This window comes from Synchiropus splendidus, chromosome 4, assembly GCF_027744825.2.
Source record: "Synchiropus splendidus isolate RoL2022-P1 chromosome 4, RoL_Sspl_1.0, whole genome shotgun sequence".
Lineage (NCBI taxonomy): Eukaryota > Metazoa > Chordata > Actinopteri > Syngnathiformes > Callionymidae > Synchiropus > Synchiropus splendidus.
The window spans coordinates 17,500,776-17,528,514 of record NC_071337.1 but is presented as its reverse complement, the minus strand read 5'-3'; the positions used below and the strand labels follow the sequence as shown (position 1 = coordinate 17,528,514).

The following is a 27,739-nucleotide window of genomic DNA, read 5'->3' as shown; positions in this document are numbered from 1 at the left end:
TTGTCCCATTTCCTTCATTGCTGAGTTTAATTTTGAGTTTTGCGCTTCCGTTCCAACCGTGGCACTTTTTTTTCCTTTTCATTTTCTTCAATATTATACTTTTTTTTTAACAAGCAGTGTGTTTTCTTCACTGTTCTGCCTGGTTATGCTCTTATTTATTTTCATTAGTTACAAAAATAAACACTTTCCACCCATTGGTCCTCTTCCTATCTTCTTTCCCCAAACTGATTTAATCTTACAGAAGCAGAATGATAAATGTGACAACCACACGGACATGCATGTGTATAGGTTTGTACTTGATGAACACATTGATGTATTGACTTTGTTTTATATGGTGCTACATTAATATAGTTTAAACAATTGTTTCCAGCTGGAATCATAAAAATGGGATGAGGCTTTTAAGTTCCCTTTAAAACTACCGGTATATTTTATATATTTTTTTTGTTTTATTTCCCCCATATTAAGTGGACGAATGAGAGCACAGGCCTATCGACACTCAACACCAAACAAGCAACTTCTACATCTGGTGGCGGAAGTCGCAACCGAATCCATCTCAATCCAGCTGCGGACTTTAACGGTTCTGAACACCTGAGACAAAGAAGGGGAGTTTGCAGGTGAACGACGTTTGAGGAACCATAGAAACGTTTTGAATGGAACCACAGCGACTCGCTGTGGACGGATTGGCAACTGCAAACTTGTTCACGATCACATATAACAAGGAAACGAATAAAAACGAGACACGCAGCCAAAAATCAGGAAACAACTTTTGCATGGTTTCATGTTTTTTTTTTTTACATTGATAAAGAATTGACCAGGTTGCTGCAACGAAAATACAAATATAATCCTAATCATTTAAGTGACTGATGTGTGTGAATAAAAAAGCTAAATAAAGCATGTTCCATAAATTTTATATTAATTATTTTAACTATTCAATGAATGAAAATGTTTCCACAAAAAGAGATGAAATGTGTCATTTATTTTTGTTTCATTACAAAAAAGCAGTCTCGGCAATACTTCATCAAAAAAACAAAAAAAAAACGAGAATATAGAAAATGAAAACAAAAGAGAAAAGAAAGCTGTAAAAACAATGACTCTCAAAGGCCCTTCAGTCGTCCAAATGAAAACTTGAGAATAAGTTAACGCAGCTCAATACAATAAAACAGTCGATATGTCACATTATAAACGTTTTTTGGCAACAGATTGGTCAGCAGAACAAAGAAACTTTTTTTTGGTAATATAGAACACAGTTCTGGGTCCTTGATGAGACGTCTTCAAACCATATAAATATATAGATTTATGTCACAACAAAAATAGACTAAAACTATTTCAATACAAAACAGTCATAGAAAAACGGAAGCTTCAATTTTAATAACTTAAAAACAACGCAAACACTTCAGCCATACGATACGACGTGTGTTGAGGCACTGAAGTCCCAACGAATACAAATGAAATGTCAGTGCGAGTGAAACATTTTAAGGTCAAATTTTGTTCAACACTTCTGCGATCACAACCACAGTGTTAACATTGCTGCTCCCCTCTTCAAAGAATTAGAATAGCAACACGGTAACTGCAAATAAATTCATCATTTTGTTTCACTGCTGCTTCACATTACAAGGTTACAGAGACCATTCCAGCTACTTGGTGTGAGGCGATGGACACCCTGGAAAGGCATCAGATACTGTCACAGGCTCTTTAGGGATTTAAAGTAATCGCTGATGTATATATTTTGAATAGTGGGAGGGAACAAAATCCAACTTGTTGCTGTGAGTATGGCCAAATCTTAACTAATATAACTGTCATCCTCAGAGTTCATTTGCATTCAAAAGCACCGCCTTTACTCAGAGACTGAGGCAAGAATTTGGCTTGCTTCCATGGTAACCCAGTCACTAGAGAAGACAAGCAACCAGGGAAAACCACCTGCTCTCTAGCGACAGACACCTGGACCGTAATTCTTTGAAAAGAAGTGCAACAACGTTCATTCAATGGATAGCAGTATCTTAAAATGGCTTCAGTGCCCCTCGCATGCCGCCGTGGTGACTGCAGTAACTCTAAGGCTTTCGGATTTTTGTCCTGCATCAAGTATAAATACTAGTAAAAGTTCTGTACAGTACCCATTCCTGTCCAAGCTAGAAAATAAGTTAGTGGCGAGTGTACATATTTACAGATTGAATACAAAGGACATATGAAATGATTCTGGTGTTAGCAACCTGCTAACAAGGACAGTTATTACCACGAGTTTGGAATGAAGTTTGGGTCCAAAGTATGATTTTTTTTTTTAACACTGGCAGTTTTAAATTGCAGGTGCTAGTCATGATTGATCACAAAAAGACAAACAATGTGGATTTTTTTTAAATGGTCAACAACGCAACGTTAAAAACAGCTGAAACAAAAAGGCAGCTGAGACATAGAGTGAGACTCCAGCATGTGCCGGGTCCGTCCCGGGGTGTCCGCCTCAGTCAAACATCTTACTAGGGAGGCGACCAAGAATGTTCGAGCCACCTCACCTAGCTGCTCTACTTTGATCTCTCCTGGATGACCGAGAGACAGACAGTCTATGCAGGAGAAATAGGACGAACATGCTCCACGTTCAGAAAGTCATGTCACCATATTTAGGGACCCAGCAGAGAATTATGTTGTGCTACAAACTATCACAGGTGATCTGAGTCAGAACCAGCGGTGGAGAGTGAGCAGGAGAGGGAGGATGGCACACGGTCTCCTCCTCCTCCAACGGACAAGAGTCACCACGCACAAGCGGAACAGGACTCACTGCGATGTGCAGAGGGTTAGCTCAGCGCTAGATATGAGCGTGAGTCATCGAAGCATGTCACTAACTGATCGGGTCCAAAAATGATTGTTGAAGTATAATTACTCTGCCTGTAGCTTATAAAACACGTTAGGAAAGGATAAATCAAGACATTCGTTTCAGCAGCAGTTGCCCCCTCGAGTGGTGAGAGTGTGAATGAGCAGGAGCGGTGGATACCAGTAAACATGTCGGCATCTGAAGACGCAGAGGTTGGAAGGTATTTTGGTGCAGCAGAGGTACTAGTGAGGAGTGTGTGTGTGTGTGTGTGTGTGTGTGTGTGTGTGTGTGTAAGTGTCTGTGAGAGAGAGAGAGACATCAGTCCACGTCGCTGAGATCGCTGACCGGTTCGTCCTGCACGATGCTCAGGTGGTTCATGGCGCGGCTGAAGGCGATCTGGACCGCCTTGCGGATGCTGGACGTACGCCCCTCCATCATTTTGATCTTGTCGATGGTCTTGTCGATCCCCAGGGGGACCATCTTGGATCGAGGAAGCCACTGCCTGCGAGGACATTACAAACCAAGAAGTGTTGACGATGACCAAACCTTGCCAGTGCAGTTTTACTATGGAGGATCCAGGGTCAGTGTGGAAAAACTATCACTGGATAGAAAAGTAGCTTCACATCTGGTTACCTTGAGAAACTGCGCTCCACTAACTAGAACACAGTATCACACGGCCTGAGAGGCGCTGCACTCACCAGCTGCGTTTGTTGTCAAAGAAGAGGACGAGGTAGAGTTTCTCTCCAGCTTTGTACTGCATCTGCTCCCCGATGCGCAGCACGTCCATGGGGGGCATGGGGATGGACACCCCATTGTGCTGGCAGCCTACGCGCGGCATGTGGGGGTCGATGATCTGGAGCGGAGAAACACACTTGTGAATGAAGATTACTCATGAGTGGTGAGCATCCCAGCAGTCAAACACTGCCTCCTGGAGGAGATCTGGGCACTGCAGCTTCATCATCAACCAATAAACACAATGCCAAATTCATATTTTCTACATGAGAGTAATCAGGTTGATCCAACTGACATTCAAAACATCACAGTGTATCACAATGCGCGACAAACTCCTCTTTGTGTCCCACTTTGTTTTCAGGTAAGAGTCTGATACTATCATTTTCCATTATTTTTGGCAAGAATATATCTTCACTTCCAGTCTGAACAATCACTCCTCTGTCTCTGCGGAATCACTTGTTTGTCGTCCTTTTAAAGTTTGTGGTCCTCTGCTCTTGTTCTGATATATTTATTATTTATTGCATTGTGTTTCCTCCTTTAGTTTGGCAGCCTTCTCTTGTTTGTTTGTTCCGTCCTTTACAATGGCAATCTGTTCCTTTGTGTTTGCCTACATATGCACCATTTGTTATTTCAGTTGCGCACAACTTAAAAGCAGTCAAACAATACGAAAACACTACAATGACCGCGAGGCAGAAAAAAACTGATTTGTTAAATTGCTTCACAATTAATATACTGATGATAATAAAACAAGTCAAAAGCATATGGCATCACATGAATGCCAAAAAGCAAACACTGATCAAAATGTAAAGAAAGCTAAAGAGAATTGTGAGATTCATCATGATGATGAAACTAGGTCAAATTCTAAAACACTGTCCAAAAGGTAGACCATAGAAATGTAGACATGTTGATCTATTCTACATTCCAAGAATAAAATTAGTTAAAAAAGATAAAGTTTCAGACAGGCTGCAGTCTTATCAGCTCATACAGTGAGAAAGCAAAGCAACTACACTTTTTAGGTGACCACATCCAAACACCTCACTAGGGTTTCAGACATGAAGTAGAGAGAGAAAGAGTGCTGAGCTCACCAAGGCCGGGTAGGACGGGTATCCACTACACTTGGCCCAGACTAGCTTCAGAGGTTCCAGTGAAGCAGTTGCAGCGCTAGCAGGCATCCAGATATTGCTGTTGCCAACTTCTGTGGGAGCAGAACAGACGCCCACCAGGCCGGGGGAGGGGGTGAGAAACGGACAGACAGGGTCAAACTCAGCAACCTCTGGAGCATAATTGACTTCACAACAGAGTTGACAATCACCCGGTCAATTTGTTTTCCTCTAAATCAGCCAAATGTGAATTTTAAATGAGAAGTCGACTCCAGATGCTGACTGGTGCGTTGTCATGGCGACTCGCCGGGAAAACAGCCAACAGGACGAATTCAGTTCCCAGCTGTGATTAGATTTTAATTTGAGCAGCAGGTGTTGTGTAACTTTTATTCATCTTTGAAATTTATTAAGTACAAAAGAAAAAAGGAAGAAAAAAAAGCAAGTAAAAAAATAGCTAAATGCAAAGTGGAGCCAAAGAGCACTTTCAAAGGACGTTCTTCAATATAAGTGAGAATATGAAACTCTCATAGACCATATTGTTGTTGTTCATTATTACAGAGTAACAGAAAATAGAATAAATGAAACTTGAAACTTCAACTTTATAAAATGGAATGACTTCTACAATGGCAAGGGTGATTTATTTAAATTGGGATTTTAGACATTTAAAGTAACACACTTTGACTCATGACTTTCATTATTCTGTGTTTCTCATGTGCACAACATCCAGGTGTCTACAGTTTGTGTTAAGACTTGGCATTTTTCATAATATGTAACAGAAACTAATACTGCTTTACACTGGTAAGACAAAAAATAAGATGCTAAGAAGGTGTATTGTCGTTTGGTCAAAGTAAAAACTGTAGCATTTAGGGGTTGAAATGTTGTTGATGGTATATTGTCTCAAGTAGAACCAATAATTTCAACTGTGTATGTCAAACCCTGTCAATGAGATCCAAATAATTCACCTTTCTACTTTCACTCTAGCCAGTCAAGTCTATGATTCATGATTCAATGATTCACTTATGAGTCCAACAGACGCAGTACAGGACATACATTGTCACTGCTATAATGCTTTATACAGGCAGTGGCCACTCGGGGGCTCCCTTTCGTGGAGATAGACCACGGCAGTTAATGCCACTGAGTCAATTTGAGTGTGCACTCACACATTCAAGTGAATCAGCCAAATGACTCGTGAAATCAACAGGAAGCAAATCACATTCAAATATTGGAACTACTTATCACATTTGTACCAGATATCATCATCAGCAGGAAACAGATGGAATGAACATCCGAGTGAATCGCTTCAACATGCAGACCACACTAGGAAAGCACTGAAGACAGCACAACATCCACCAAGCAGCTTCAGTCAACCTCCCCAAAATAGAAAAAATAAATTAAGACAAATTAAAAATCCTAGATCCAAATGCCCATTAGGCAAAAAATGAAAAGAAAAAACATTTTTTTAAATCATGAATCCAGATGGTGATCCAGCTCATTCCCCAAAGTGGATCATTTATTCTGGTCACAATTCATGTTTCCTGAAAAATTCATCCAAATCCGTCCATACCTTTCCAAGTTATTTTGAACGCAGACAGCGAAACAAACACAGACGAAAACATAACCCCCTTCTCGGAGGTAACTATCCTGCAGTCCTACATGGACATGAGTTCCTCTGATCGGGTTTGACTCCATCATGAAACTCTTCTTTTGAAAATAAATGTTAAGAATTAGCTATTAAGTAGGAAGATTAAGAACTCCAGTCACAGATACATACCAGCAGCAATTCGTGCAGCTTTTGCAAAATTCCCAGTCTCGATACAGGCGATTAGCTCGCTCTTATCGTCCACAGTGTTTCTCCGCACCAGTGCCGGTTTGCCCTTGCCGCATTTTGGAAGGCTGAGTACGGTGCTAGAGGAAACACAGACAGCCACATGGTCATTCTCTGAAAACTGCATTAAATTTCAACACAATGAAATTAAATTGAAGGTCAAAGTCACCTGGGGCCTCCAGTCAGGCTGCTGCAGGACGAAATGGACGACTCGGAGGCACAGCGTCGCCTTGGTTCCACCTGTCGACCGGCTTTCATCGGTTCACTTGACTCCGTCTTGTCTACTTCCTCCACCATATTTGCTGGCAGACCTGAGAGGAGACCAAAATGTAGATACATGGAAGGGAAGATAGACAGTAAGGTACAAACTGGAGTCCATAGCTATCAGGTAATGCATTGTTGAGTCATTAGTTTGGACTCCATTGCTCCTTGGGTGTTCCAGGATTTCCACTACATGTAAACGTTCATGGCACAACACCACAGCAAAATGAAAGCCGTCATAGCTTCAGATGTATGATTATTATTATTTTTTCAATGAAATCTAACGTGATCACATGTGATAAGATGGGAACCATGGAAACATTGAAACAAGATAAAACACGCATGATAGAGGTGGACATGATTATGGAGGTTTTCACCAGAGCATCGTCATCATAACAGCACAACTAAATGACAGGAACAGGTCCACTGCTCGCTCAACTGAAGTGTACTGCATACTGCCCAGACATCAGAAGGAACGATCGAGGGACGATTTGAGTGAGATTTACGTGTCATGATTATAAGCTAGTGTTTTTATTGCCTTGTTTTTACTTTGTGTGCTTCATTGTTTTTCTGTCTGATCACTTTTTGGTTGGCTACATTACATTTTTGCTTTTGGGGAATGTCTCCGCTACTGTCCCAGCAGAAACTCTGTACTCCCTACTCTTTTTTAGTGGATTAGTTCAAGTCTTCCCTTATGCGTTTTATTGTTTCATTTGTGCATTCTATCAAATTTTCCGCAGCTTATTCGAGACATCGCTATGTTTTATTCCTCACCAGTGTTGAGTCTTTTCACTGGGGCCTTGCACTCCTCATCCTCTCCGTCCTCGCCGTGCTTCCTCTTCTCACCATGCAACAGCGTCTCCAGTCGGGGTATGACCACCGACAGGAAGGATTTGGATTGCAGCTGCGAGTCATCATCTTCGCCCACGTGGTTCTCCTTAGTCTCGCTTTCCTCCACGTCCTCCTCCGTACCCCTCTGGCGCTTGAGTGGGCTGGCGGCTTTTGATTTTCGGAAAAGAACGGCCGTGCGCCGGCTAACGGTGCCTGTGGGCTCTGTGAGAGTAGAGGTGGCCACTACACTCACATCGGCATCATAGAGAGACCCAGGGTGGCCATTCTGTGAGTGACCGTTCACTTGTGGATGGCAAGACAACAGGTTAGGAATCTCGTCGTCGTCGTAGCCGTTGGCGTAGCTGTAATCACAGTCAGCAGCGTCGATGGGTTTAAGAGTCGGGGGCTCTGGGTCTGTTTCTGAGTGGATCAGAGGAGGAATAGAATCCGAAAGCTCAAGTTTTGGAGGTAGTGACTTGTCACCTGCAAGGCAGAAGAACTTAAGAATTAAACTTTGAGATCCAGTTCTAGTTCACCAAATACAACACAGGAAATCACAACACTTGGTATCCAGACAGGACAGGCAGTGCTAAACCTCAACTTTGGAACTGTCTGAATTTTTTTTTAGCTTCAAGAACATTTCACAGGACCCATTTTGAGGTGGGCGAGTGGCATATTACAACAAACGCATAGTGAGAGTGAGAGTGGAGGCAGTATTGTTTCTGCTCTCATCATCACAGAAATCTGTCTCCAATAAATAATGAATGTTATAGTGTCTAAATATCGGTTGAATAAAGCCAGAGATCGCTCAGTTCTGTGTGTGCGACATCAGTGATTTCAAACTTCCATTGAATGCTGAGTTGATCCAAGTTAGATGACTGCATCAGAAATCTGGAATCATTCGCACAGCTCGATCTCGCCAACCAACTCTGGCAGAGTGTCTGAAACCGCTGGTAGGATTAATGATTCATGTAAAAAAAATTTAGTCTTGTAGACCTTCGCATTTCCTCTTTGTCTGCTGTCACACATCAAGGTGGTGAGAGGAAAGTTCCGTCAGGTATGGAGGAAGTGATTTCATGCTGTTGCCGTTGTCTGCGTAACTGTCACTCATTATATGATGACCTGCCTTAACTGGTTGCTAGCAAGATTCACAGTAGAAAAGATACAGCGCCCAACGTGGGGCTCGAACCCACGACCCTGAGATTAAGAGTCTCATGCTCTACCGACTGAGCTAGCCGGGCATGAAACAATTCAGGAAATATCTGTCATGACTCTTTGTGTAGAGACCATGGTCAAACATCCACAACTATGATCCAGTCACAAGCTCACAGACTGGTGTGCAAACCAGACAATCATACAGATTTCACCATTCTTCACCCAGATAGCATTTTACCAAGTGATTTTCTCAAAACTATTCGTGACCTAACAACAAAGTCAATGACCACATGACATGTTGCAACACCTGTTGCTGTTTGTCAACACACACCGGAGGAGGTGGTATGCAATTTCACTGACTCACACATACCTGCTAGCTGCTTTTGAAACAACCACGCTGCACCCAAAACCCTATCAACAAAAAAAAGACTTGGACATCGTACATGTCACAAATAACACTAACCCTACAAATGTGTCAATGAAAAATTGACCAAAATAAAAAGGTCTTGACGAATCCACAGCAATCTCCTACTTAAACTGAGATATTTGTCACCAGACAAGCGACGACTAATATGTGCAGCTGTGCTTTTGTTGCTAAATGTAAAAGTTCAGATGCTTGGTCTAGGGCTTTAGCATTTTCTTATCCACTGGATTATCTGTTGAACTTCTTTCGTTAATTTTACTGTAGCAAGTGCTGCAGAAACCGGGGCAGAGAGACTGATAGCTGCATCGAGCAGTAGCTTCTGTTTGTGTTGCCTCAGGACGAAACATAATAGTGAAGGTGTATGATAGACTGGGGTATTTTTTTTTATATGAGATGTTGTGACCTCCGGACAAACAGAAGAAATGGGTGATAATGCAAATGAACGAAAAGGCAACGCCCAACGTGGGGCTCGAACCCACGACCCTGAGATTAAGAGTCTCATGCTCTACCGACTGAGCTAGCCGGGCTAAAAGAGTTGCAACGATGGACAACTTTCTGGCGCTGTCTCCAAATGATGTATTGTCAGATCCTATACACGCATATCCACACAACTCTGGTGGCGTGTATTATAACAAACCACTAGACGCAACTTTCTCCAGGCTACCTGTCTACCCACATGACCTAAGGACTCCTTTAAGGATTCAGAGAAGATACATCACCCAGACACCTAGTGCACAGTATAATAAACGCTGCACCTTTGTCTTTGTTCTCTTTTATGAGAGACAAGCAATGAAATAAAGTTTTATTATCTTGGTCAATCGGTCGATGACACTGACAAGGGGGGTAACCTCTATGAATTTCAATTCTGTCAATTGTTGGATTCTAGCATGCGAAAATAAACCATTGCTAAATACTCACAACAACCGAATACTCACGTGTGTGACTAGCTTCTCTGTAGGGCGTGTGTTTTAAGTGTCCGTGTCTGTGTTCATAATGATATTTGCAACTCATTGAGGGTAGTAGTTGTCAATATTTACATTAAGTTTCAAATAAGCACTAGTCAGTAGCCCACCATAGTTGTTGTGAAGTGAGACTTTTCAAGGTAAGACTTGAGACAGACAGGGCAGAAGTTGCAGATCAGCTGTCCTCACAAAGATACGTATCAGTGTTTTCTAATTTATCCACACTCCGGCATCCATTTTTACAAAGTATCAGATGTGTGAAATGTGAAATCACCAAATCCATGCGGATCAAACAGAAGTAGTGCAGATAAGACCAACTCCTTCTCTGTGAGGACAGGGACAAATTCTTCCACGAGCTGCAGATCTTTATAAGCATCAAACGTGTAAGATCCCTGCTCTCAACTTTTCAGGAAAAGTGGCAGAGGGCTGCTGCTAATCTGTTTGTTGTGCATGCAATCTTGAAAGTGTCGGCGACGTTCAGCTTTTGGTGGAGGAAACAACATTCCCAGATTCATTACGAGTATAACCATGTGTCAAAGACATCTCTGGGTTTTTTTTTTGTATGGCTATACTTCCACATTACTAATGATATTTCAATAATTCAAGCGATTTTATCCTCTGATGGTATCAAAAGAAAGTAAATTACAAATATATCACATAGAAGCATCAGTTATTATTTATTTATGTACATTGTTCATTTTTTAATTATATGATTCATATTAACATGAAGGCAATCTATCTATATAGTTTTAAAAAATCTGTACAGACAAAAAGTTCTTGGTGTATGAACTGTGAACAGGTATTTTATTTTAAGTGTGTTGTCTCATTGTAATTCATAAACCAATGACTTTCAATCTTTAGCAGCTGATTTCATGGCCATTTGTCTGCGCTGACTCAGCACATTTGAAAGAGATCCAGCTATGTGACAAACGCAGCAGCATGAAACAACATTTACTTTATTATTTTCTTACTTATTTTCATATTTTCATTGTTATTAAATGTGGGGTATGTGTTTTGTAGTTGATGATGTTATGATAGAAGTTTACCTTTCAGTACTTTATTTGATGTAACTTTGATGAAAACTGACAACAACAAGACTATTGTTGAAGCTGTGCAGTGAAAAAAGCCATGTGACATTGTGAGTTGGGAGGTCGTCACTGACTTCCACTGAGCTCTACTGCATGGGGTTTGGAGCATGTGACTCATCTAGTAGAGAGTTGTACATACCATCTTCGTCCATGAAGAATCCATTAGTCTTGAATTTCTCCTCTGTGGCCTTTTCAGACTGATCAGATGATGTTGTGGTGGATGAACAGGGACGCTGCTGGTGAGTGGGAAGGACTCTTGTGAGGCTCATCTCGTTGCGAACGTCATTGATAGTTTTCTTCAGCAGTTTGACCCGTTTGCTGCGGGACGGGCTGGACTTCATGGCACAAGTCAGGTCAAACTTTTCAAGGAGCTGCTGCAACTGCTTCTCCAGCGTTAAATGTTCTCGGTTGGCTGGTTTGAGAAGATGATCGACTAGAAAGAAAAAAATAGAACCAAGATCATAAAAGAACTTTGGCAATAACATTTCGAGAGAAAGGTGTTCTCACCATCCTCCCAAGAAAATGATGGGCCTGCTTTGACATTTGGAGCTTCTGCCAGGTGCATTCCACTTTCTGTGTCAAAGCCAATCTTCTCAACCTCCCGTTTAGCCTTTCTAAGAAGAGCGCCCCCTTGGTCCCGGAGGCGGACGGCGGCACGATAGAAATATGTGTCCTTCAAGTTGTATGTCATGCAGTTGTCAATGATTAGGTTGAAGTCCTCTTCAAACTGCTGGAAGTTGCGATAGTGCAGCGAATCGATGCGGTTGCGCATGCTGGAAAAGTCCATGGGGTGCTTGATGTGATCCAGATAGTCAGGAACCTGGAGACAGACATTTCAAAGAAAGCTGCTTCATCATTCATGCAAAGCTACATCTGAGGAAATAGGGATGCTGAATGTGAGAAGCATTTGCGTAAATGAGAAAAAGAGAAAAACAGGGATGACCCTATACCGATATCAGTATCGGCACTCACATTGAGACCTGCCTATTTTGCTGTACTCACACTCGCCAAATATTTGCTCAGGACAACACTGGATGACAGCAGTTCCAACCAGGATTTTTTTGCGACCATGGCGGTGACACTACAGCAGAAAACCAACCAGAGGCTTCTTGTTTTGCCTGTTCTCCTCTCTCCATGCTCCTTCACTGAGCTCCTCTGCGCCACTTTCAATATTGCTTTGAGCTGCTCTCCGCAGCGATACTGCTTCAAGTTGGATTACAGAAGAGGCTACAGGCTAACTACGGGAGGCTGCTCACATTGAAGGAGCAGGTTTTCTGGCTTTCTGTCCTCTTTCCATAGAGGACAGAAAGCAAGTCCCATGTTATGATGAATTCATGAGCTTTAGTAATCACTTTGAGGAAGGATAAATATTGTTGAGTTCTGTGTATGTGAAAACAAATATTGATAAAAGTTGCTTTAAATGTCACTTCAATATCAAGCCTCAGCAGTGTCAGTTTACTTCATAACTGTGAAGATTATCCAAATACATATTACACTTATTTTCAATGTATTAAAAAATACTTTCAGTTCTACATACATTTAACTAATCTACTGTATACTGGACAAAATCTCAAATGTCAGGACTCCAATGGGTGGGCAAAATTGGGACATCCACTGAAGGAAATGTCAAGAGCCAGAATAAAGGCAGTAAAGGCTCTAGTAAAGGCGGGAATCAGAAAAGGAGAACAAAGGCACTATATGAACAACTGGAACATTTGCGAGTGAGTCCTGCCTCCGTAGGTCAAAAGGCAGCGCCCAACGTGGGGCTCGAACCCACGACCCTGAGATTAAGAGTCTCATGCTCTACCGACTGAGCTAGCCGGGCGTGTACACACCCAGCCTCTCAGATTACAATGTATCAGGAAGTAACACCAAGTGGGGGTTGGGCAACTCACAATTTCAGTGGGAGGGTGAACTTTTTACCCTAGTTCCCCTCAGAGCTCCACTTTTTTGCATATTAGTGTTTGTGAACTGACCTCTGTTACATCCACCGGCTGGGCAAAGATCTTTGCTTGGTCTTTAGACTGCAACTGCTCCAGCAATGCTCGGAGAAGGATACTGAAGGGGGTCAGCTGCATCTCGAGAAGACTCTCCTGGAACCTAAGCTGCAAAACACAGCACAAGTTTAGATAGATGATAGCATAATCTCCCAAAGTGGGAAATTATAGTGCAGTAAAAATAGAAACAAAGACTAGGCACAGACGATCTACAGGCTTACCTCCTCTCTCTTTAGTTTCTCACGCTTGCGGATCAGCTCCAGCAGCAGCCGGGTTCTCTCCAGATCGTGTCGAAGTCGGTGCCATTCTTTCAGCTGCTCCTTGAGTGCTCGTGATTCTTCCTCATTCTGTTTCTGCATGACAATACTAATTGGCTACAAAGATGGTTGATGGCTCAAAATCACAAATAAATGACTTTTATTAAGAATGCCAATGATTAAGTAAAACATCTAACAATATGTATATATAACAATTAATTATGAAAAGCTCTTAAACAGTAAATATCATGAAGATAGGCGCATGTCCAAAACCAAAACTAGTCTAGCGCAACACAATATTTGTAACTATAAATCTTATTTCAAGTTTAAAAAAGAGCTGTGAGAGAAGGGTTGAGCGGACAAACCGGTTGGGAGTTCTTTTGAGACTGCATGCTCGAGTGCAGACGTCTGATCAGAGGAAGACCATTTCTGGATTGTCTTTTCAGCATCCAGTAATTGAGTATGAGCTCCACAAAAGCCTTCTTCTTCTGCACAGACACCTGGTTCAGGATGGTTGGTAGCCTGAAGAGCCAAAAACCACAGTCAGACCAACCAAACTGTTGCTAGGTTCAGGACGTGTTTTTGTGTTTCTGAATGGCTTTTCAGTCTCAGAATGTGGTTCTCTACCGTTTGGACCACAGCCTACCTGCATTATTTGCAATGTTCGTCTGCAGCTCATGATACTGAATGAGTAGCTGAAGATGTAGCACCAATGTCTCCAATAACATAAACATCAGTTGCCAAATGAAAGGCCTATTCAACATAGAATTTGTACAGATGAGGACTGTGAAGGTTAAAGAGTAAAAAATCAGTTAACTATAGTCAGTCTTAACAGCGCCAATATTTTTGATGTGCGATAACACGCACATTTGACTGTCCACTTCCTCTGAGATCCGTTTTGAATTACTCTATGTCCATTCCATAGCATGGAAATCAGGAAGTTGAACTGTTGAGACTACTGCGGAGATGTAAGTGCAGGGGTCCGAGGAGGAGGAACCCTCATATTTTGTAAATGTATCATAGATTTACAGATGTATCGCTCTATACTGAAAGATAAACTGTTACCCTATGCCAATGGTCGTTGTGCACTTTTCCAAAAGAACATGATAAACATTTTATTATGACATTTATTATGGAATTAACTTAACACGATGTCTGACAATTCATGAAAACAAAACTAAGCGCCCAACGTGGGGCTCGAACCCACGACCCTGAGATTAAGAGTCTCATGCTCTACCGACTGAGCTAGCCGGGCATGTGGCCCCCCCATTTTCTTCTCTGTTTAAAAAACATCCACCCCCACACCTCCCCTTTCATTGTCCAGATCTTTCAGCGACTAACTCTATAGCCATGGCACTGGCTCAGACGAGCAGTTCCTTTTCGTTGCTGACCACGTAGATTCCCATTGAAAATGTGAAGAAGAAGTTCAGAGAACTAATCAAAATACTAACAATAAACAAGCACCAGCAAAAAAAAAAAAAAACAGCGCCCAACGTGGGGCTCGAACCCACGACCCTGAGATTAAGAGTCTCATGCTCTACCGACTGAGCTAGCCGGGCTTGTGCTGTCCCCAGTCCCCTGTCCCCCGCCCCCACGGTCTGCTCCTTTAAAAACGAACTTCAGACTGCAATTCCCTCCCCTCCATTGTTCATCAGAGCTTTTCAGTTACAGTAGGAGCCATGTAGTATGCCCAACACAAGTAGCTTCTTCTCATTCAAGACAGAGCTAATGACAATGTAATAACTCAGAAAATGTGAAGAAGGCTTCAAGAAGAGAAACCAAAATTTACCTCAATACCATATCTGCAAAAAGATAACGAAAAAAGACTTATCGCCCAACGTGGAGCTCGAACCCACGACCCTGAGATTAAGAGTCTCATGCTCTACCGACTGAGCTAGCCGGGCATGTGCCTCTCCTCCCCCACAGGCTACTATGTATCAGTGCTTGCGCAACAGTCAGTGGGAGTGGACTAAGCCACAGTTTCAGTGAGCGAGTGCCGGCAATGCCAGATACATCCGTCCCACTTCTCCCACTTGTTCTCACTATTACACACCGTCAGCAAAACCACGGAAGGGGGTCAGTACAAGAGTAACCTGCCAATGCACTTTCTTGTCTGATTCTCTACGATGAGAATATTATGGGTGAGCTTAGTCACATGTAACTGACTCTTAGTAAGTAGGATGGAAATTTTGAAAGAATCAGCAGAGCAGCTTAACTGCGGTTTTACGGGCATTGAAACTCACCAAACCAAAAGCATGAATTTGGGAGATGAAAGTCTGATGCTTGTTCAAAGCTTCCAGGTTAAATTGCATAGCAACACAGAGAAGTGTTCATACCTGTGAGCAGGGAATGTCGGTACAGAAACCACCAGAGCAGCTTCTTCTTCACCCTGTGGCTCTGACTTCTTACTCTTCTTCTTCTGTTTTCCCCGCGACAGTCCTTCACCGGACTTTCCTCTTGCCACCCTCTTTAACTGATCGTTTTTGGCAGTGCCCTGGTCGTATACAGTCAGTGGCTTCGTCCGACTGCCGTGTGGTGTGTGTGCACCACAGTAGGCAGTCTTCCTTACAGAAAGAGTCAGTTCGCCAGACGCGGTGGCATCTTTGATTGGCTCCATCTTCATGAACAAACCAGCTTTCTGAGCGCAGCTAACATGGAAGGCAGTGTAGCAATTGGCTTTGTGGCACTGGATGCAGGCACCGACACCTTTCTCTTTGCAGAGGTAGCAAGTAAGTTTCCAGCGAGCGGATGGGATGTGACTCACCCCGTCAATGGGTTCTATGAATGTTGTGTTTGAGAAACCCACTTCAGGAACCCAGAGGGCGCACACGACATGAGCCCAGCGGTTGTCATCTGTCTTCTTCACCGCTCCACCTTTACTAGGACAAAGAATACAATTTGCCGGCTTGTTCGGTGACTGCAGGCAGTGTCTGCACAGCCACTGGCCCTCAGGAATGTAAGGAACGCCATAACAATCCTGGTGCACCGCCATGTTGCACGCATCACAGAACAGAATGGCGTTACTGTTATGGCACTCATCGTCCATACAGATACAGCAAATAGCATCCTCGTCCACAGCAGACTGCAACGCGGAGTCTTTGTCTAGGCTGTCTAGGTACACCTCCTTCTCAAAACGGTCAATCAGGAATTCAAAAACATTGTGGGACACCTGACTAACACCTTCGCTGCGCCGCTTTTCATTGACCAGATCCAACCAGGCGTAATCCTCCTCGTCCATATCGTACTCTGTCTCTTCATCAAGCTCCTCCTCAGTCTTTTCCTCAAATTTGTAATACAAAGCTGGTCGTTTGGGGACAGCAGGAAGATTGTACTCCACTGTTCGGAATTTTGGTTCTGGCAATGCAGGGCCAGAGTTCATGCTGGTATGGTGTCCGCTGCCTTCCATGTGACTGGTGATGCCCAGAGCAGCATTCCTCTTCTCCTGGTTATTTTTAAGCCGGACTGATCGCAGGAGAACCTGCTGAGGCTTCTCAGTGTTCTCCTTGTTGCTAGTACACTCCATCATCTCTTGCACAGTGGGGTCGTCATCCTTGATGACATCCAGCATGTCATAGATGCTCAAGCGGTGGATGCGGCCGTCTAGTTCAAACTCGACCATGCGCTGGGCTTGGGCATATGTCAGGATCTGCTTGTTGGGAGAGGGTTTGATGGGAGACGGCGGCCTTTGTGGCACCGGGACCCGATGCGGCCGAGTTTTCTTCTTCATCTTGCCGCCCCGTGGTGCTGTGAAGACATAGTAAATATGAATATGATATGAGACTTTTTTAGAATTTTGTAGGACATATCAACATGAACATAAAAAGGTTAGGTATCTGTGTAATGTTAAAGTATTACATGTCATGTCATGTCATTTATCAATTTGCAATGAATGAAGTTGTCTGCCTTCAACCAATCCAAGTTAAAACAGGCAACAATGTGGAAGTAATTTGGAAATATTTAATGAACAAAATGTATTCAAAAACAAACGCGAGCGTCAAAAAAAAAAAAACAGTTGCAAGGTTCACTGATAGGACCACTGTGCTTAGGCAAGCACTTGGAAAATAAAATTGGTTAGAAAAATTAACGGCAACCTACACATTCATGCAGCCATCTGCTTACTTCTACCAATTCACAGACACTTTCGTCAAAGCTACAAAGGTGCTGACCACATCATCTCCAGCTTCTCTGGAAGAATACTGTGGCATTCCCAGGTCAACTGAGAGACATGATGTCATCAGCAGGTCAGGGTCTTCTTCTGACACCTCTTTACAGTTCCCCCAAAATACCTCACTAGAAAGGCATCCAGGAGACAACTGGAGAAGACGATTGACCCACCTCAAGTGGCTTCCTTAAAATACACAGAACAGAGGTTTTACAGTACCAAGGAAGACGAGTACAGTCACCCCACTTGTATCAGCGACCTTGTTCTTTCACACACTACCTAAGGTTTGTCACCAGAGCTGATGGCTGGAAAATAGATGGACTGGTAAATGGAGAGCTTTGTCCTCGCTATGACAGACCAGTATGAACTGGTCCTCATCACTGGAGACACTGCACCCGTGTTTATTTCGCATATCATCCGTCTCTTTTTCATGTACAGGAACCTAAGGTACTGCGCATAAACTTCTCCACCTGTGGAAAGATTGCATCCACAACCATGACAACACCTCCTGCCCCCCACTTCACAGCAGTTATTTGCTGACTTCCAACAAAACGTTTTCATTTGAAATGAATGGACACTAACTTTTTCAGGTTAGTCACTTAATCACAGTTTACAGGTGCCTAAACAGCACTAAATACAGACATTACTTTTGTTGCAAAATTATTATTTGGCTACGGTCGCCCTTAAAATGTTACGTAAAGAGTATAATCCGCACGTGTGCCGCAAAGTGATTTGTTTTGGGTGTCACAAGCTGATGAGTCGGGGTATTTAAATGCAGGGGGAGGTGACAAACACATGTCCGGGTGCTTTAAAAATGACTGAGGGTGAGAGGTTTTACCACCCCGTCGATACCTTTGGATAATGTTAACACTTGTCCGTTTGTGCCGCAGACACAAATAACTTCTCATTTTACAGCCAAAGTGCTAACAATAACATTAGCTCGCTAAATAGCACTGATGCTAACAAACTAACTAGCATCCCTAAAACCACTTGAAACTTAACCAAAAGCGGCTGAAAACGGTTGAACTAAAGTCGTTTACATTAGAGCAAGTAGCCGAAACCAGAGGACTCTGGTATTTGCTCGGTTCACGATGGAACGTTGCGATAAAGTCATGCAAGACATACCTTCGATTTGAATTGTTTTGCTGCGGCTAGCAGACCCGCAGGCAACACGGCCTGCTAAGCGGCTCCTCTGGGAGTCTTCTCATCCAACTTTTTAGGAATTTAATAAAAACGTTGAAGGCATCCACTCGATTCTCGTCAGGTCCGAAAAGCCCGTTTCCGTAAGCCGCTCTCCAGACCATTCGTGAGGCGGATGCTTTAGCCTCACAGCAGTGTAGCCGTAGCTCGGACGGCTCATCCCCCCACACAACAATGCGCTTCAGCAGACAGACAACTCCCACCAACAGTCGACGTGTGACGCTGGAGGTCCTGTCGACTCCGTCGGGGGGTTTTCCACACAAAAGCCCATCTGGCACGACATCAACGTTGCCTTTTGACGGGATCACCTCGGCTGGCAGCAGACGTAGATGCAGCGAACAAAGCCTGCGTGGAGCACGGACGGGCGCAGTGACGGGGCTTATCGAACATACGAACGAGTCGTACAGAAATAACCGCGCTCATCTATTAAGTGCGCGGAATTCTAATGTGGAATTCGCCCGCTGGCAACGCAAACACACAACATAACAATAAGAACGCCCTCCCCCGTAGCTCTGACTGAATCAGTATGTTTAGAAGCCCAAATAAAAGAATGAAAATGACAAAACAATTATTTATTTACGAACTTTCCCCCCACTGAGCTTGTTAGGTGTGTTCCATTCATGGTCAGAGCAAGACGCTCACCGTTGTCTGTCTGTGGCATCTGTGTACTTTGCCATAAGTGTCATAAGAACGTTTTCACGCCCATATTTAGTTTGCGTTGTTTGTTCTAGATATGCTTTTGTGCTCTTGGGTTTTAGCTTCTTGATCTGCCAGTAAATACCAACAGTGTGGCAGCAGTTTAAACGAAACTTGGGCCTTATAAGACAGAACCATCGAGAAAACCTGTCTTTTATTTCCACTACGGTATAACTCAGCAATAATTATGAATAAATGAAGATCAGAAGACAGGAAAATATTCATAGTTTGGGTGAGGCAATATTAATTAATAATGAATACAATTTTAATGCAATTAATTTGCTTCTGCCAACAGATGTTTTGAAGTCTAAACCTGGCAGCTCAGAACTTACTCTATTTGTGGGATCAAAACAAACTACATACCAACTTTTCAGTGTCCGAGCAAAGCCATGTTACTAAAGTTTCGGTGTAAAATAAATGTGATTTTGAGTAATAAATATAATTGTTGTGTACTATCACAACAAACTGATATTGAACAGTAATATAAACATTGCACGTTTAAAAGGAAAAGAAAAACTTGAATTAACCGATAATCTTTGAATAAAACGACTCAGCCTGGCTTGTGTTCTGCACGTTTGTTTGCGTTGCAAGCAAACGTATTGTTTACTGGCCAGTATAAATAAATAAACACACCCACCACGACACCGCCTCCTCCTCTTCGCCACACACGGATGACGTCACAACAACGTGTTCCTTCCGTCCGACGCTGTGTGGAGCTGCTCCGGCCGAACGTGAACCGAGACAAAAGCACCGAAGTGAAGCGGACCCTCCGGATCAATCAATGTGTCACCATTAACCGTTTCGGAACCAGGATCGAGCCTTCCGACCGTCGCCGTCCACCGTAAGTACACAGTAGTCACTTGCCACGGCAGATGCTTTGAACCGAACCGGAGCCGTCGTGGTCCCGGCCTCTGCTCTGATTCGGATTCCGTGTGGTTCGGGTTCTGCTTAGCCAGGTTGGCTAATGTGGCCTAGCTGCGAGCTAAAGAGCTACGCCCGTCCACAGTAGTCCGAACCACACATGGGAGCTTGACTTCAACCGACATTTAGGCGTGTGTGGGTTCCGTTACCGTAATGTCAAAGTTGCGCCGCCAGGTGATTTAAAGGGCTCTTTTATTTGGCTGAATTTAGCCTGCGGCTAATCTGTTAGCCTCTAGATAGCCGCCGTGGTGTTTACTGATGATGCAGCTTTACTACGCCCCAATACATTTATTAACCTCGAAGATGAAGGTAAACCCGAGTCACACCCAATCCAGGATCAACCTTGGTCTTTGTTCTGTGCTGCAGTTCCGACGCTAGGGACCGTATTTGGGGTCTAAACTTGAGACGAAAGCCATCCGCATATTAGCAATTGAGCCAAACCCGGAAAAGCTTTTTATCTGCATTACATCGAGTACACGGACGAGCAGTGATTTGTTAAACCTTACCAAGTGTAATTACAAAATTAATTGTCGCAAATACGTTTATTTCCTGTCAATATTAGCCAAACAGGTTGGCGTTATGCTGGTACGCAAATGTACTTAAAGGCTGGAATGTCACGCAGATGTGTTTTCCATAATGTAACTACATAGTTATTATACAGTAAATACACACAAGTTTACATGTCTGTGATGAAAACTGAAATATGTGAAATATTGACCATACAGTAGACCATGAATGCACGAGTGGGTACATAAGAAACCCTATTTACGCTTGAGATGATTTTGTTCAATGTTGTGAAACTATTATATATGTATAATATCTTCATTTTTTTAAAAAAACATTGATGATATGTGGGTACAAAGCTCCATGTAGAGATTATCACCCAGTAACTTTTATTGATCAACTGGATTTAATTATTTCTGGGTCAACCACTGAAAAATTGTACAATACTTCTATAATGTTTGTGACCGCAAGTACATGTGTGTTTATTATTGCATTGTGAATAAGCGGTCCACCAGCTTCTCAGCTCCTGGAGGGTGACAGCTTTGAACCATCATTTTGATGTGCTTGTTCTGGTTATCATTCATCCCATTGATCATTCATCACGATCGGTCCAATATTGTTGTACCAGAACATCTTGTCGCTGCCTGCCTGCACGTTGTATCTATTGAAATGACTCTTGAACCCAAAGAATTTAAGAGGTCATGGAGCCAGCCTTCACCACCAAGGAGACAGTGTACTCTAACTGGTCTTTGTCTCTGATGCATGTTATCTCAGAGAAACCTCTGCAACCAGAATACTTTTTTTTTTTTTTTGGCAATATCAGGTGCAAGCAAAGGCAAGCAACACTCCCCACATAGGCCAACACTTTAATCTTAAAATATCAGCATCTTACGGTCGACTCATGCTGATTGTGCCGATATTGCAAATAATGAAAGGTATCTGTTGTGCGTCGACCTATTGATTCAACTGACTTTTACAGGAAGGGCATTGCTGATCCTCATCTGTAATTTTGAATCTGGAATACGACCTGCTAACAGATGCACTGTTGTTTCATCCTCAGTACTAGCACCCTGTCTTTGTCATGTCAGACATGTTTTTTTATTTGTTTTGACATGTATGACGAGCTAACCTGTGCACGCTAACATGGTGCTGAGCACTTTATTTGAAACGCCACTGTGGTGATTCAACATAACTGGAAGAATTTCTCTCAGTAGCTTACTTAGAATTGGTATATATAGCCCGACTCGACTGAAATACAAAGATGGTGGTACTTCCTTGTCCAAGTACTCCCAAAACGGTTCACAATGGTAAATATTGAAACAGGAACATGCAACTGTAATGTAAACGGGAGCACAAGTTCTGACATTGCCTTCAAGGATGTGCTAAAATTAGATATCTGTGCTGTTATTTTAAAATATGTCTTCTTTCTATGCAGTACTACATGTTACACCATTACATTGTGCGAAAAAAAACTTAACTCATTTGTTGCATTGGCCACGCAATCACATAAAATAGCTGCAAACATCTGATAGTTTGGTCGCCGCACATAAAAGCCACAGGTGTAACTAAATATCTATAATTTTCTGATTAATTTTACTGACGCATTTGTACATGTTTATGTAGTTTTGATATAGAAGAAGTCTAATCTATTTATTACAGTAGCCTGGTAATCATTTAGTTCCACCTTCTAAGCAGCAGAAGCAGCCAAATACCAGCAACTACTCAAAAGCAGAAAAGCTTCCTTGCTGTTGACAGAACAAAAGCTAGTTTGTTTCGTCAACGGTAGCTCCACTAATTGTTCATTGTCATTTGGATTTACCAAATAACAGATAATTGTGATTAAGTTCAATAATAAAAAGAAAGTTAATAAATTCCTGAAGTGAAGTATAATTTTAAGTCACCTTGAAATCATCACTGCAAGCAAGACAAGAACACTTATATCAACATCTTATATCTACCAATCATCACCATTGTGCAATAGGTGTAGGTTAGGAAGAAAGAGGAAAAACAAGCATGTGGTCAAATTGCTGACAACTGACCTTAGGTTAAAGAGTGTTGATGTTGCAACACATTCTTTCACACGTAGAATGCATTTCTGACAATTGCTCTCTTTTGTTTCTCCATGTAGGTGGAGTGACGCGAGGTGGATCCCTGTCAGTCATAAATGGAGACTGACAGGAAGGACTCCTGTGTCCGAGACAGCTGCACAATAACACCACCATCCTGAACTCGGAAGGGTCAATGACCCGACGTGGACGGAAAAGCTAAGAGTCAAGCACACAAACCTGATATCTGGAGGGAAACCCTTTTGGCTGCTGCAATGGACGGGGAGGAAGTTCTCACTCACCTGAGTGAGGATTTGATCAGTGAACCCATCGACCCTATCGATCGGAGACGAGAGGCAAAAGGGACTTGCCTTAAAATCGAGGGCCAGGATGGTTATGTCTTCAAATCCTACAGCTTTACCCCTCACGAGATCCAAGACATCAAGTCGCCATCCTGTTCGTCATTAACACTGGATACAGACACTTTCCACCCTTTTAATTTTGCTACTCAGGACGATAAAGACTTGGAGCCGAACTTGGATGACGACACTGACCCGACTTCACCCACACTTTCTAATAAATGCCTCAACACTGAAGTTAACGGCGAGGATGAGAAGTACGAAAATCAACCAAATGACCATCTCAATAATCAAAATGAAGACACCAACGGCATGGAAGATGACTTGCAGGATGATGAAAGGCTGGCGTTCAGTAGTGCTTTTGGGCCCTTTGTCACGAAAGATGGGGATGACTACAGTAATCTACTTTGTGGCTACACAAGCACACTCTATGATGTTGCCATGGACGCAGTGACGCAGAGTCTATTGTCATCAATGCGTAGTAACGGCAACCCGAGGAAAAAGTCCCCCGCATGGAATCATTTCTGCATATCGCCTCGTGACAATACCAAAGCAATCTGTTTATACTGCATGAAAGAGTTCAGTCGAGGCAAAAACGAGAAAGACCTAAGCACCTCCTGTTTGATGAGACACGTACGAAGGGCTCACCCTACCGTGCTCCTGCATGAGGGAGCAGATATACCTGTGAACAGTCTGCCCAGCACTCTCACCTCATCCATGATACCTCCTTCCCCCAGCTCGCCAAAAAGTGAAGATCTGATCAACAGCGTTTTCCCACCCGCCTCACCGTCCACGTCTTCAGCCGAAAATTCCGACCTGTCGTCCAAAGAAGTTCCACCCAAAGTTGAACCAAAATTAGAACTCCCTGTCAGCACTGAAACGGTGTGCAACACGCTGTCGTCTTCAAATTCATTTGACAACAACCTCGAAGAAATGCCAGACACGGGGCAAGAGCGCCCTCCGGGAGTGCCCAAAGGCTCAAGTTCAAGACGGAGATCTGCCGTATGGAAACACTTCTACCTGTCGCCCATCGACAGTTCAAAAGCAGTGTGCATCCACTGCATGAATGAATTCAGCAGGGGCAAAAATGGCAAAGATCTTGGTACAAGTTGTCTCATTCGCCACATGTGGAGGGCCCACAAAGAGGTTGTCATTGAGGAGAATGGACATGGCAGCCATCTTTCCCTTCCCTACGCAAACCCAGCATCCCTTTTGTCGCGTACACAACTTCAGGACCACTTGGAAATGAGGAATTCCCCCCATCCCCAGTCCTCACCGGAAACCATATCTGATGAATTGCCCCAAAGCATTGAAGAAACCATGGGTATCAAGCTGGAAGCTGATGAGATAATGCATCTCTCTGGACAGGAGTCGTCTCTGAATCTTTCCTTCAAAGAACAGGGGGAGGACACACCGCTCACGGCCTCACCAAAAGACACCCCTGACAGTCCCACGCCAAACCAGGATCACTTGGTTTTCCAACAAAACAAAAAAATAATGAAGAGAGTAAAATCAGAAGTCTGGCATCATTTCATCGTCTCCCCAGTCGACCAGTTGAAAGCGCTGTGCCGTTACTGCCCGTGTGTCATCAGTCGGGGGAAGCGGGGTGATTTCGGTACTAGCTGTCTCATGCGTCATCTGGTGCGACGCCACCCCGATGTCCTCAGAAACCAAAAAGGCACATTTGACAAGGAGTCCTCGCCATTCCCCTATGCGGGCGCCGCAGACCCAGTTTCTGCCAAAGAAACTGAAAGCCCTCCTGCTGATAACAAGTCCCAAACCCTGCCTGTTTTCCACAAAAAGACGTCGAAACTGTGGAACCATTTCTCAATTTCCCCCGACGACCCCACAAAAGTGGTCTGTTTGCACTGCACCCGCACAATTAGTAGAGGCAAAAAGACTACTAACCTCGGCACTAGCTGCCTCCTCAGGCACATGCAGAGATTTCATGGACAAATTCTTGATTCTAAGGGTTCTATCTCAGGTGACGTGCGGTCTGCGGAAATCTGCGTCAAGCAAGAGCTCATGGAAACTTCCATTTATCAACAGGAGGAGGCCCATGACAGGTTTGATGAAAATCACCCAGCTGCCAAAAAAATCACCAAACTTATCGCAGAAATGCTTGCACTGGATCTCCAGCCATCATCTCTGGTGGAGAATGCTGGACTTAATAGACTACTAGAGTACCTCCAGCCTCAGTATTCCTTACCCTCCTCTTCTTACTTTACCAGCACTGCCATACCCGAAATGTACGAACGTGTGAAGGAAGTCCTGTTGACACACCTGAAGGAGGCAGAAGCCGGCGTTGTCCATTTCACAACCAGTATTTGGATAAGCAGCCAGACTAGAGAGTACCTGACCCTCACTGCGCACTGGGCCTCTTACGAGTCAAGCATCAGACCCCAGGGTCAGGACTGTCACTGCTCAGCTCTCCTGAGTGTCTCCCAAATAGACTGTGATAATGATATGCAAGACATCCCAAAGCAACTGGAATATCTTTGGGACTCTTGGATCACCTCATCTGGGCTTAAAAGAGGCTTCACTGTCACTGATAACAACACCATCAGTCACACTTTGGAGGATCACGGCCATGACACCATGCAGTGTTTCGGGCACACGATAGACCTCATTGTTAGTGAAGCCATAAAGAGTCAGAGGATGGTCCAGAGCCTGCTGAGTATTGCACGGAAGCTGTGTGAGCGTGTGCACCGGTCGGCATCCGCCAAGGAGAAGTTAGTGGAACTCCAGAGGCTCCACCAGCTCCCGGAGAACCAACTCATCCAAGATGTCCCTTCCAAGTGGATGACCTCCTTGTTCATGCTGGAGCGGCTGGTGGAGCAAAAGAAAGCCATTGATGAGATGTCCATCGAGTGCAATTTCAGGGAAATAATCAGCGAGGATCAGTGGGAGGTGATGTTGTCGGTCTGTAACGCTCTGAAACCCTTTGAGGTCGCCTGCAGGGAGATGGGCAACCGCACTGCCACTCTGGGCCAGGTGATCCCGCTCATACACATCCTCAACAGGAAAATCGATCTGCTGTTTGACGAGACAGTGGGTATTGACAACATGCTCAAGTCTCTGAGAGATTCCATGGTGAGCCGGATGTCATCCACACTGAATGACCCACGGTATACCTGGGCCACCATGCTGGATCCCCGGTACAAGACCTCCTTGTTCACAGAGGAAGACGCCGAGCGATGCAAGCAAGATCTGATTCAGGAAATGGAAATGGCTACCTCACTTGCAGATAAATGTCCCATGCCAAATGGCTTCAACGACGCCTCTGAATCGTCCGGCTCTTCCCCCTCCGACAAAGACAACCTCTGGTCTCTCATGGGGGACGTCAGACACAGCAAGCCAGAGGAGAAACCAAAGTCCTCTGAGCTGGCTGTGCAGGAATACCTTGAGGAAGACATACTCGATCAAAGCTGTGACCCCCTAGACTATTGGAATCTGAAGAAGTTCCTGTGGCCCGACCTCGCCAAAGTGGCCGCCCGCTACGTGGGCTGCCCCCCCAGCATCGTCCCTGCCGAGACCCTGTTCAGCACAGCGACCATCAACTGTGCTCTGAATCAGCCCAGACCTTTACTGGACAACATGGAAGGCCTGCTCTTCCTCAAAGTCAACCTTCCACTGATTTACTTTCAGTACTAACTTAAATGAAGCGCTCACTTGAAAACCCTTTACCAAGGACCAAGAGGCATAGCTGTGAAACGTTAGTTGTGATGTAAATGATAAATTTATACACTGATTCTCAATGCAAAGGCCAGTTTGGAGTTGTTTTTTTTTTTTTTTTTAATGTGTCGTGTACTACTGTCAAACACTTTCAAGATGTGAACGTCTGAAGTGTATCAGGGAGGGAGGGGTTTCTAGCTGTAGGGGGTTTGTGTGTGTTTTTGCTCGTCCGTTGTCCTCGTCTTCTCTCTCCTTGTGCCTTATTGGAAAACTACTTCAGGTCAAAAACGCTGTATATAACATTTTTGTTCAGAGCACATGATTTTTTTTCTTTTTTTTGTTTTTGTTCTTAAAGCATAGAAGGAGAATAGCTGCAGAGTGTCTTCTGAACCAAAAAAAATAATGCTGTGACTGAAAGTTGTTAAGTTATTTAAGTTTCATTGTTGTGACTCATGGTACTGTCTAGATATAGTTTTTTTTTTACTTGTTTTTATCCTGTAAGATATCGCTGCATTTTCTGAATTTGTTTGAAAAATACTTTTTGTCTCTGAAGCACAATTTTAAGTTTATGTCTGGGGATTAATTTATGGGTTTATTATTATTGAAGCAATGTACTGTACATTTTTATATTGAATTCTGAAGACAATTTGATAAATGTTTTGGTAGCCTGACTGGAACATGCAAATTTTGTGGTCATTTGTAAATAAAGGTTTTCATGATCTAACGCTGAGTTTACGAGTATTGT

General features: G+C 43.5%; 2 protein-coding genes and 6 non-coding genes across 10 annotated transcripts; 1 reads left to right on the top strand and 7 right to left on the bottom strand.

Moving 5' to 3' along the window:
• Positions 1-211: 211 nt before the first annotated feature.
• brd1a (bromodomain containing 1a) lies at positions 212-19,195 on the bottom strand. 3 transcript variants are annotated; one of them, XM_053862783.1, is made up of 13 exons: positions 18,998-19,195; positions 15,769-17,176; positions 13,798-13,954; positions 13,397-13,549; positions 13,155-13,283; positions 11,686-11,998; positions 11,318-11,611; positions 7,493-8,032; positions 6,627-6,768; positions 6,404-6,537; positions 4,618-4,727; positions 3,499-3,653; positions 212-3,302 (listed from the first exon to the last, which is right to left on the bottom strand). In XM_053862783.1, the coding sequence occupies exons 2-13, from the start codon at positions 17,157-17,159 to the stop codon at positions 3,119-3,121; spliced, it is 3,702 nt and encodes a 1,233-aa protein (XP_053718758.1). In that variant the 5' UTR covers positions 17,160-17,176; positions 18,998-19,195; the 3' UTR covers positions 212-3,118. The 3 variants fall into 3 exon arrangements, with proteins under 3 accessions (XP_053718758.1, XP_053718757.1, XP_053718759.1); XM_053862782.1 differs by having other exon boundaries at positions 213-3,302; positions 18,720-19,194; XM_053862784.1 differs by having other exon boundaries at positions 215-3,302; positions 13,397-13,528; positions 18,720-19,193.
• On the bottom strand, positions 8,718-8,790 carry trnak-cuu (transfer RNA lysine (anticodon CUU)). The gene has a single exon. It is a non-coding gene; the product is annotated as a tRNA-Lys (tRNA).
• Positions 9,583-9,655, bottom strand: trnak-cuu (transfer RNA lysine (anticodon CUU)). The gene has a single exon. It is a non-coding gene; the product is annotated as a tRNA-Lys (tRNA).
• Positions 12,931-13,003, bottom strand: trnak-cuu (transfer RNA lysine (anticodon CUU)). Its single transcript has one exon. It is a non-coding gene; the product is annotated as a tRNA-Lys (tRNA).
• On the bottom strand, positions 14,615-14,687 carry trnak-cuu (transfer RNA lysine (anticodon CUU)). The gene has a single exon. It is a non-coding gene; the product is annotated as a tRNA-Lys (tRNA).
• Positions 14,919-14,991, bottom strand: trnak-cuu (transfer RNA lysine (anticodon CUU)). Its single transcript has one exon. It is a non-coding gene; the product is annotated as a tRNA-Lys (tRNA).
• trnak-cuu (transfer RNA lysine (anticodon CUU)) lies at positions 15,264-15,336 on the bottom strand. The gene has a single exon. It is a non-coding gene; the product is annotated as a tRNA-Lys (tRNA).
• A 969-nt stretch (positions 19,196-20,164) lies between the features above and the next one.
• On the top strand, positions 20,165-27,697 carry zbed4 (zinc finger, BED-type containing 4). Its single transcript, XM_053863800.1, has 2 exons — positions 20,165-20,331; positions 23,044-27,697. Exon 2 carries the CDS (start codon positions 23,236-23,238, stop codon positions 26,971-26,973), a length of 3,738 nt encoding a protein of 1,245 aa, XP_053719775.1. The 5' UTR covers positions 20,165-20,331; positions 23,044-23,235; the 3' UTR covers positions 26,974-27,697.
• The last annotated feature ends 42 nt before the right edge of the window (positions 27,698-27,739 follow it).

Bases quoted from the DNA above. Each gene is read 5' to 3' on its own strand.
- zbed4 (XM_053863800.1), top strand. From the start codon at position 23,236: ATGGACGGGGAGGAAGTTCTCACTCACCTGAGTGAGGATTTGATCAGT.
- brd1a (XM_053862783.1), bottom strand. From the start codon at position 17,159: ATGAAGAAGAAAACTCGGCCGCATCGGGTCCCGGTGCCACAAAGGCCG. The intron at 13,550-13,797 runs GTTTGTCCGCTC...CCATCTTTGTAG, and splicing joins CTCAAAAGAACTCCCAACCG to CCAATTAGTATTGTCATGCA. The intron at 11,612-11,685 runs GTGAGAACACCT...TTTTCTTTCTAG, and splicing joins ATCATTTTCTTGGGAGGATG to TCGATCATCTTCTCAAACCA.